The sequence below is a fragment of the Dichomitus squalens genome, assembly GCF_000275845.1.
Source record: "Dichomitus squalens LYAD-421 SS1 unplaced genomic scaffold DICSQscaffold_70, whole genome shotgun sequence".
NCBI lineage: Eukaryota > Fungi > Basidiomycota > Agaricomycetes > Polyporales > Polyporaceae > Dichomitus > Dichomitus squalens.
In genome coordinates, this window is record NW_006766952.1 from 64,236 (window position 1) to 73,687 (window position 9,452).

At 53.2% G+C, this 9,452-nt stretch overlaps 3 protein-coding genes across 3 annotated transcripts; 1 reads left to right on the forward strand and 2 right to left on the reverse strand.

Moving 5' to 3' along the window:
* Nucleotides 1-329: 329 nt before the first annotated feature.
* DICSQDRAFT_93347 (MOP flippase) lies at nucleotides 330-2,480 on the reverse strand. Its single transcript, XM_007370542.1, has 11 exons — nucleotides 2,432-2,480; nucleotides 2,253-2,372; nucleotides 1,907-2,197; nucleotides 1,517-1,808; nucleotides 1,375-1,463; nucleotides 1,299-1,325; nucleotides 1,107-1,246; nucleotides 968-1,048; nucleotides 861-909; nucleotides 688-807; nucleotides 330-635 (listed from the first exon to the last, which is right to left on the reverse strand). The coding sequence occupies exons 2-11, from the start codon at nucleotides 2,269-2,271 to the stop codon at nucleotides 472-474; spliced, it is 1,272 nt and encodes a 423-aa protein (XP_007370604.1). The 5' UTR covers nucleotides 2,272-2,372; nucleotides 2,432-2,480; the 3' UTR covers nucleotides 330-471.
* Nucleotides 2,481-3,304: 824 nt separating this feature from the next.
* DICSQDRAFT_71040 (agmatinase) lies at nucleotides 3,305-4,830 on the forward strand (the record flags this gene model as incomplete). Its single annotated transcript, XM_007370543.1, has 7 exons — nucleotides 3,305-3,404; nucleotides 3,459-3,574; nucleotides 3,622-4,158; nucleotides 4,243-4,342; nucleotides 4,406-4,473; nucleotides 4,534-4,719; nucleotides 4,771-4,830. The coding sequence occupies 7 exons, from the start codon at nucleotides 3,305-3,307 to the stop codon at nucleotides 4,828-4,830; spliced, it is 1,167 nt and encodes a 388-aa protein (XP_007370605.1).
* A 1,913-nt stretch (nucleotides 4,831-6,743) lies between these two features.
* DICSQDRAFT_163789 (uncharacterized protein) lies at nucleotides 6,744-8,857 on the reverse strand (the record flags this gene model as incomplete). Its single annotated transcript, XM_007370544.1, has 14 exons — nucleotides 6,744-6,980; nucleotides 7,038-7,148; nucleotides 7,202-7,335; nucleotides 7,387-7,599; nucleotides 7,655-7,681; nucleotides 7,744-7,774; nucleotides 7,835-7,853; nucleotides 7,906-7,968; nucleotides 8,020-8,035; nucleotides 8,095-8,309; nucleotides 8,379-8,552; nucleotides 8,628-8,644; nucleotides 8,715-8,740; nucleotides 8,806-8,857. 14 exons carry the CDS (start codon nucleotides 8,855-8,857, stop codon nucleotides 6,921-6,923), a joined length of 1,158 nt encoding a protein of 385 aa, XP_007370606.1. The 3' UTR covers nucleotides 6,744-6,920.
* Between the last annotated feature and the right edge of the window lie 595 nt (nucleotides 8,858-9,452).

Here is a 9,452-nt window from a genome sequence, read left to right on the forward strand (position 1 = left end):
CGGGAGGCGCCACTGGCTCGGCTTGGGCTACCAGCTGAGCAGGGCTGGCCTGGGCTTGTCGAGCTCATGCGCGTCATCTGGGACCGCATTATCCACAGGAGAGACTCGGATTCTGCAGAGTCGTCTATAATCGTCCACCGACTCCGGCCAACCAGGGCAAGTATTCTTCCACACCTCTAATAGGTTTCAATCTGAACTTCGAAATATCCGTGCGGACTCGAATGGACTCGCCCTGCCGGTCTAGACCTAGTGCAAGAAGCATACACCAAGTACTGAGGCCCAGGCAGCTCGGAACCGGCCCGGGCTTGTGCCGTGTACGTTGGAATGATAAGGTATTACTGCACAGGCATCCTGCAAAATCTTACGTTACATCGCATTGTACCACGCCATCTCGTTCACCAGCAGACGCGTAGCAAGACATGCTTCTATCCCTTCTCGATTCAGCAAATGACCAATCTTCTCCACTGGAGTCTATGCGGTCTCTGCGACTTGGCCACGATGCTCGCGCATCTGCCTTCTCTTTGCCTCGGCTTGGTTCCGCTCGATACCGTGCCGGACTTCCTTCTCCCAGTCTGTACCGACCCAGACCACCGTGTATTCACCGAGCCCAACAATGAATAGTGCGATGACTTGCCCTAGCAAGTGTCGCGTGAGAGCGTGTCCCAGTATAAAAAAGAACGGACGTACCTATCCAGAGGCCTTGGAGTCCCAAGTGAGTGTTGGGGTGGAAGGCTAACGTGACACCAAGCGGAAGAGCCAGAACGTAGTATGCAATTAGATTAAAGAACGCTCCCAGGTGCTGACGACCTGGAGCACTTTACGATAGGTATGATGGGGCGTTAGAGAGGCCTAGAACGTACCTTGACCACGTAGCACGCCACCGCAGGAGCCCGCCAAACCGTCTGCGATCTGCAATACATGTGACTCGCTTGTTATATATCAAAAGTCAGATGGACGGAGACCCCACCTGAAAAGAAGCGACAAGTGGCATTACTTTGCTCACGAGGGCGGCGACGTCGTCATCGTCGCTGTAGATGTAGCCAAAGATCTGAAACATGCCACATAAACTTAAGTTGACGTTTAGAAATATGTAGGTCAAAGCTTACGTCTTTTGTAGTGACCAATCCCACCATAACAATCGCTCCGATCACAACGCTGAGGAGAGCAGAGGCGTGGGCAGCACGTTTCGCAGCATCGGGGAGGCGTGCGCCGATGAGATTGCCTACTCTGGTAGAGGCGGCTACACCTGTTAGGAAGAGACGTGAACAGGAAGTCAGAGACGGAGGGTCTTCGCCTACCAATCCCGAACGGAATAGTATTCATGACTACCCATTGATTGATCAGTAAATTACATGTAGAGAGGAATGGACTCACTTTGGTCAGTCGTCATTATGACAGACTGAGCCGCCAGGGGCAATGAGCCTAGTCGTCCTGCAGCCAGCGCAACGATCTCAAACGCTGCCCTGAGAGTAACGTCAAGCGAACGTCGTATCAAGGCCTAACGATATCACCCTACCATTCAGTGCCCACCATCAGAATCCCTGGAAGGGCGAGCTTGAGAAAGTTCGCGCAGCTGCCGGCATCGAGCACGAGCCCAAAGTGGAAGCCCGCCCAAGTCCCGTTCTTCCGATGCGCAGGTGAAAGGTACGTGAAGAGCGCAAGGAAAATGAAGCAGAGCCAGAACGTTATGGAGATAGCGAGGGGGGACCCGAGAAGGCCCAGAGATGTGTGGTGTACGAGAATCACGTTAAGAACCAAGTTGATGGGTGCGACGGCAATGAGAACGTAAGTTGAGGCGCGCATGATCCCTACGCGCAGGTCATCGTGCAGGGCACGGTGACACGATGATAGTAAACGTGGAATCAATCTACGCTCGTAACAGGCTGATTGCATTGAATACACTCACCTTGGCACTGCAGATACTTCTTGAGGCTCTCGAAGCCGATGTACCCTGGAGCCCCGAAGACCAGGACCCTCAAGAAGGATTGCACGTCATGCGCGAGACGTTCCTCTTGACCAAGTAGCAGAAGCACAGGTTCCATATATGTCCAGAAGATGGCGACCGGAACGAAGAGCAGCCAGAGGAGAGTAATGCAGCGTTGCAGGTGAACAGAAACGGAAGCCCGATCACCTCCCGTGAACGCCTGTGAGCCGAGAGTGTCTAAAGCCGTCGTACCGCCGAGCGCAATGCACCATCCTAAGTAACCAATTATATTCATTCTTATATGTGCGATGGCAGGATATGTTCTCACCTAGTACCATCGCCAGCATTAGCGAGAACGCGGCTGCAGAGAGCTCATCGGGGCCAAGTCTCCCAGCGACAAGAACAGACACGGTTTGAATGGAGTTCTGGAGTACATATGACAGTATAACTAAAATTTAGCAGTGCGTTAGCCATATGTAGAGGATCTAGTTGAGGTTGCATGCCCACTGGGGATGGAGTCGGTGAGGAGAGAAGAAAAGAGCGCCCCGAGCGCCTGATGGTCCGAGTAGCCGGTAAAGGCAGGCGAGTCGGTTGACCTCAACGTCTCGTCATCACCTAGTGTCGGACAGCTTGTAGCGGTCAAGGGTCCCTGTCGCTGTTGATGCGCTTCCGTTAGCAAGGGCTGTCGCTCATGAGGGGAGCTCGAGGAGGACATTGTGAACGATCGGCTCCGAGGCTGACGGATGTTAGGTCTATCTGAGACCGCCTGGGGCCCAAGCGATGTGAGTGGGACTTTTGTACCTCTCTTTGCGCGCGTTTTCCTGGTTAACTACTGATGATTTCATTGTTTCAAAAACGTACGCATCTATCGTGAGTCATGCGGACGCCTTTCGTGTCCGGACTTGCGGTGCCAGCGGTCGCCCGCCATCCACAATGGCCTCATTCCGGCACAAGCTCCGTGCTGTTGCTGGCGGATCCGGCCTCCAGATTTGCGCAAACTCCGATGTGCAGCGTGCACCGAGAGATAACAAGAGCTGATTCTGAATGTCCGCCACCCCACGTAGTGAAGACTAGGCCACTATAGGATACCATCCCATGCGCCTGCGGTCATACCCAGAACCTCATGTCGTAAGAGGGGCGGTGCTTCGCTCGTGTTCCTTCCGTTGAGGGGACGCTTCCTATCTTGCATCTACGAAGGCAGGTCATGAGGTAGGAGATTCGTGACGCTGAAAATTTCACGCCTGCTTCTAGGCCTGCAGGGAATACCTATAACTAAGCTCCTCCGTCGAAGAGCAGACCGCAGTTTCCATCTGGACAACAAACTCCCCGATGAAGCTCTTTCAACTCTTTGTCGTTGCGTTCTTCACCATCGCCGATTCCATGTCTCTTGCTCATGACGATCATGAGCACGACCTGCAAATGCCCCTCGACTATGTGAAGTTCCCATACCAAGCTGTTTACTATCCTGGCGATAACGATGGTTCGTCCAGTCCCAATGCTAACTCCGACTATGCAGGGTGCTCATCTGCTACAGTCACTGCGGACTCCGTGTTCTCTGGTATTGCCACGTTTGCCAAGCTGCCATGGGTCCAGTGCCTGGGCAAGGACAAGACCGACTCGTTCGATATCGCATTCATCGGGGCGCCCTTCGTATGTCAGTCTGTATCTCGTTAGTGATGCTCGCTGACCATTGGTAGGATACCGGTACCTCTTACCGGCCCGGTGCGCGATTCGGACCAGCTGGAATCCGTGCTGGTTCGCGTCGTTTGACTCTCTACGGCGGCTACAACGTTCCTCTCGCCGTCAACCCTTTCCTCAGCGGTCTCAAGATCGTTGATTGTGGGGACATCCCTGTAACACCTTACGATAACAAGGTCGCAATCAGACAAATCGAAGATGGTCACAGGGACCTTCTTCATCGTCCGACGTTCTCACCCCTCGGAAACGACTCTTCTACCGGAAAACCTCTCATTCCTATCTCAACCGACGGCAAACATCATCCCCGCATCATCACTCTGGGCGGGGACCATACAATCGTCCTCCCGCTACTTCGTTCTATCTATAGTGCTTACGGTCAGATATCTGTCATTCATTTCGATAGCCATCTGGACACCTGGAAGCCGCAGGTGTTCGGTGGTGCGCCCTCGGATCAGGCCGCTATCAATCACGGCACGTACTTCTACTGGGCCAGTCAGGAGGGACTCATCAAAAACGGCTCTTCGATTGCAAGTATCGTTTACTATCACCTCTGGCGCCCAATTCTTCTGTTTTATTCCTTTGCGGAGACTGGTGATCCTAGTTGATCGTATTGCCCACAGCATGGCGCCATTCGCACGACACTGTCTGGTCCAGCTGACTATGCAAACGATGACGCATCCGGCTTCCAGCGTATCGAAGCCAGGGAGATAGACACCATAGGTACGTGCCCGACCTGACTCCGACCTGCCAGGTCATTCTCGCTGAGCTTCGAGTATAATACAGGAACCGACGGAATCATCAAGAAAATACGCGAGACGGTGGGAGATAAGCCAGTGTATCTGTCGATCGACGTGCGTGGGCTTCTGTAGGCTCACACATTGCTGCGCAGATCGAGCTCATGCTTCATTCAGATTGACTCCATCGACCCTGCATTCGCACCTGCCACCGGTACTCCCGAGACTGGAGGCTGGTCCACACGTGAGCTGCGGACGATTTTGAGGGGTCTCGATGGCTTGCATATTGTCTCTGCCGATATTGTCGAGGTGGCACCGGCGTACGACACCAACGCCGAGTTGACTACCATGGCTGCAGCTGACGTACGTCTTTGCGTTCTTCCGTCACTATGGGTCGCTGATACCGGCATGTAGGTCTTGTACGAGGTTTTGAGCGTCATGGCCAAAACTCCCTTAGGTAAGGTCGCAGAGTAGGGTTTCTCAGACCTTACGACATGGAACATCGATCGGAACAGTCTCGTCCTCGTGATTCAAATCAGCTTTCTACACCCATTATGTCAAGTTCAGCGATACGTATGCACCGATGAGCTTCTGTTTACGATACAAATAAACGATCAATAAACCATAACGTGATGACACCTTCTTGCCTCGCATTTCATGCCTCGTGGCCGCACTCTTCTGTCAACGAATTGAGGACAGCCGACCTATCAGCGCATCGCATCTCTTGTAGGCACCAATTGACACTCGTCCTCCTACTCATTGGTTGTCCGTGAGACTTGCCCAACCCTGCATCTACTTTCCCGGGTGGTTCCCACGTCAGCGTGTTCTTGCATAGCTTCCTAATTTGTACGCGCACTTCTTGATAGGTGGTTGGAACGCCCGTGGCACATTACTGCTCTCTTCGAACCAAGACATGCACCGTACTTCCTTTCTCTTTCTTGTGTCCCGGTACAATGCTCACGGTGATGAGAAGTCTTTGAATCCCACAGAAACGCATGACGCGAATATCAGTGATCGTGGGCCTGCAGACAGCCTCGAGGCCGGTATCTCCAATGGAAGGTACTTAGGTTGGCATCGTGGCGGTCGCGGACCTGAACCTATGGAGGTACGTGCGGATCACTCGTCCGGCCCCATATACATTGCTAAGGCTCACGTACGCATCCACGCTACCCGCGGACGCGTTTCTTCCTCTTCCGCTGGCAGACTCTGCGCCGATGCAGTTATGTCGTTCTTGAAAATTTCCTCGTTTGTGATTGTGATCATAAATTTGTCAGGCATGTAGTCTTTAGCATTATGTCTATTCAGATGTTGGTATACTGGGAGTTGATAACACATTGTAGATGTCATGCCTGATGCCCCTTGTGGGTGAGCATTACGGCATCTCGATCGAGGCACATGGTACATTCATGACGCGCCTGCTTCATGGAGACGAGGTCTTGCACCTCCGTTCTGTGGGTACGAGAGAGGCTCAGCAGGGTGTTGCACATGATCATTACACAACGTGGTCATCTTCTAGGCTGCAGAGTCTATGCACCTCGCAGCAGACACAAGTCTTGTTCCAAGGTTGAGCCATTCTAATTTTGTTTCTTTGGGGTCCGTTAACACGTCTTCGTCACCAAGACCGCAGCTCAGAGCACGCCAGTGCTCATCTGCATCGCAGCAACGCTGTCCTGACATTGTGCCCAACAGACTTTGGACCTACGGCATTCTCACTTCGCCGCGCGACTCAGCTGACAACTACGCTTGAAATTTCTTCCATCCCAGGTGGTCTCCGATCCATCACAAGTGGCACATGATGTGAACCCAAGACAGTACCCCAGCTTCTTGCGGGCGGCCGTCAGAACCTCTCGTAACGGTGGGCGATCGCCTTGCCTCGCGTCAACTCTGCGACGAGGTGCCCGATAACCGCGGTTGCTCAGCATCGGACAATCTCCCCGAGCGACGGGTGGCTGCGGTGAGTCGGATGCTTCTAGAAGCCTCTCTGATCATCCTCATGTTGCTCGTCCACAGGAATACATTCCGCTCGTACGTTTCAGGCCATTGATACTCAGCCATGAGGCAGTAGCTGGATCTGTACCCCGTACCCGTGCTACTCGGTAATGTTTCAAAGCAGACCTCGAAGCCTTGCGTTCGTCTCCAGGATGAATCCTCATGCACGTTCCGCACGTGTCTGTCAACTTACATGCCGTCCGGTACCTGGTAGTCTGAAACTGATACACGCCTTTGGTTGAACAGTTGAACCATCCAGATCGTTATCATGTCGCCTATCAGTACGTACTGCTCTCACCGGAGCGCGGTACTCGCTAGAGCTTCTCCTACGATCTGCCACGGGCCCCCGCCATGTCCCACCGCTCCAACTTAACCGGAGGCGGCAATCTTAGCACTCCGTCATGGTCCATTTTGCATGACCATTGCGAGGGTCTCGTACATTGCATCCATCGGGACCGACCACTACTCGTCCTCCTGATTAAGATAGCCGTCCTCTACCAGCCTATCTCCATAGCGTCCAACGCAGAACGGACAGCCAATCTGTGCAAATGTTGCGTTTTACACTTCGATGGACCTTATGGGTTCTGATTGTAATCCTCAGCGGCACGCTCGCTCTTCCGCCTAATGGCCCAGGTCTATACCTCCGGGCTAATCAGTCCGGCACACCTTCCGAGGTGCTGAGATCCACGCACCAACTCGTAGGTCTTGATAGCGTCCTCATAAGAACTCAGAATCGCTTCATTCCGACGGTCTCCCTCTACTACACCCACAAAGGTCGCTAGTTCGGTGTGGAAAGGATCGTCCTGCCCTCACATGAATTTGACTCAAAGGAATGTGGGAGTAATTATCGGCCCACATTGGTGAATGTGTGCGCCTCGACTTCGGCCACACCGGGGCGTCTTATATACAACTTCGGTATGGAGTAGGGATCGACGAGCCTGAAATGGTATCCGTCCGCGTAGACCTCGAACTCGGTGTCGTAAGTCGTACCTGCGACAGTCCGTCTGAATATCCGCCGAGCCAATCATCATAGGTCCCTACCATGCAACGCAATGACGTGGGTCAATGTGCCGACAGCACCGCCTGTGTACTTCCAAGTTGCACTGGTCAGGCGCGGCAATCTGTTCTCTGCAGGGATTTGGTCCTCATCGAAGCGCTTAGCCGATAATTCGCCAGGAGGCTCGTTGTGCTGCACCGTGTGGGCGACCACGGAAGGGAGGTGTACGTCCCCGCCAAAGTATCGGGAGAGATCACCTGTATATTCGTTCAGTCTGAGTTCTTGCAGAGGATGCCCCGTGGAAAACTTGACAGAAGTGTGTTGCCTGCTCAATGATCGCTAGCATTGCATCGATAGATAAGACAGCCGTCCGATATGACAATCAGTCGGAGGACACTTACGGCCTCCCGAGCGGCTTTTGTCCCACCATGCCTACGATGCCGTCAGTTCGTGCCAACCACTGCAGGGCGGTGCCGCCAAGCCTGTTCTCACTGGCTTCCTTGCCCATTCGCTATGGGTTCCGTAAGTCGACGTGCGAATAGACGGCAGACTAAATCACTCACTACGCCATGACATATCGAGCATTGGTACCCATTACGACCAGCCCATTGTCCGAAATGACCTTCCTGTCGTAACATATTGTCATTTGTCACGCTACCATTGAACGGTGAGCCCACTTGATCAATTGCACAGCTTTTCGCCCCGGAGCTTCAGCGTTGCGAGTCTAGTTCCTTCCCCAAAGAATGACTCACCCTTCAAGTAGCGTAGCATGTAACCCACGCCGACTAACGTTCCATGTGTTGCGAGTGCCTGTGCGACTCTCCAAGACGCCTCTTCTGGACCGCTGCTCACAGGCTTCTCAATGAAGAGGGCACATGCCGGGAACACCTTCAGGAGCTGTAACTCGAGATCCCGCCCCGCAATGTCAGTACCTCGTGCGAATGGAGGGGCGCCAACGATGGCAATCCTACCGTGGGCGTTTTATTTTTTAACAACCCAGATAGTGACAGAGACATGAGGGAGATTGACGACTTACTGAGGCACGCATTCCGGGGAAAGTGAAGCTGCGGCTTCAAAGACGGAAGGGAAGAGATTGCAATCCTTCCACACGCCGGCGACAGCTGATGCCAGCTTTGACTGAAGCGCAGCGAAGGCACGCGATTGGTCGGGATCTACGAGAGCCACGATGCGCAATCGAGAAGTCAAGATCCTGTGAAGGTGGGTGGTAGTAAGGGTCCGGGTGTCTAGCAATGAAAGGTCGATGGGCACGCGGGCAAATACACACTTCTCTAAGCGTGAGGTCTACGGAAAATACAGCCATTCATATCGCAATGAGCACCACACCATTGGATGAGAAATCCGCAACACTTACATGATTCCAGGGACCTTCCACTGAACCTGCACCAATCAGTACAGTCAACAGATGTCTCTTTATTCCGGCCGGATACGGCCAGATAACATACCAAAGTTTATCTCGCCAGCGCCGACAAGAAGTACATTCACTTTGACAGACATCTAGACAGAGATTGACGATGTCCCAACTGCCTGTAATACTCGCAGCAAGGGAGACTATCCATCGATTGGCGCTCAAGATACACGAGAACCATGCTGCTTGCATCTATGATTCCGAATCATGCATGGGCAGTAGCCTCCCTCAATTCTCCCACTTTATTTTTTTCCTCTCCTTCTGAGCCGGCGCCTGAATGGTGATGGACGATTGATGTGACCAGAGGCCCCTTCCAGAGCTACTCCCCCGCGCGAATATACCTCAGAAAAAACAGTACACCATGGCTAGAATACAAACTCAGCAACTGAGCTGAGGAGAGGTCAACGAGCAGCGGAACGACGACCGACGCTGTAGACTAAGCGAGGCGGGAGGGCGGGCGGGCGCTTGCTGCTTCAATAGGTGAGGTAGCCGAATGGCGCATCGATGGAGGGTCGCGTCGGGCTCATTCTCCTCCCCCAGCATGTGTCCGGTGAGGCTTCTACTCGTATTCTGGTAGATACACATCAAATGCATGTATGCTGTAAATTTCATGTAGTTCTGACTATGGGAACATGGGGAAAATGCGAAGGTGTTCCACGGGAGACACAGGCGCGTATACCTTTT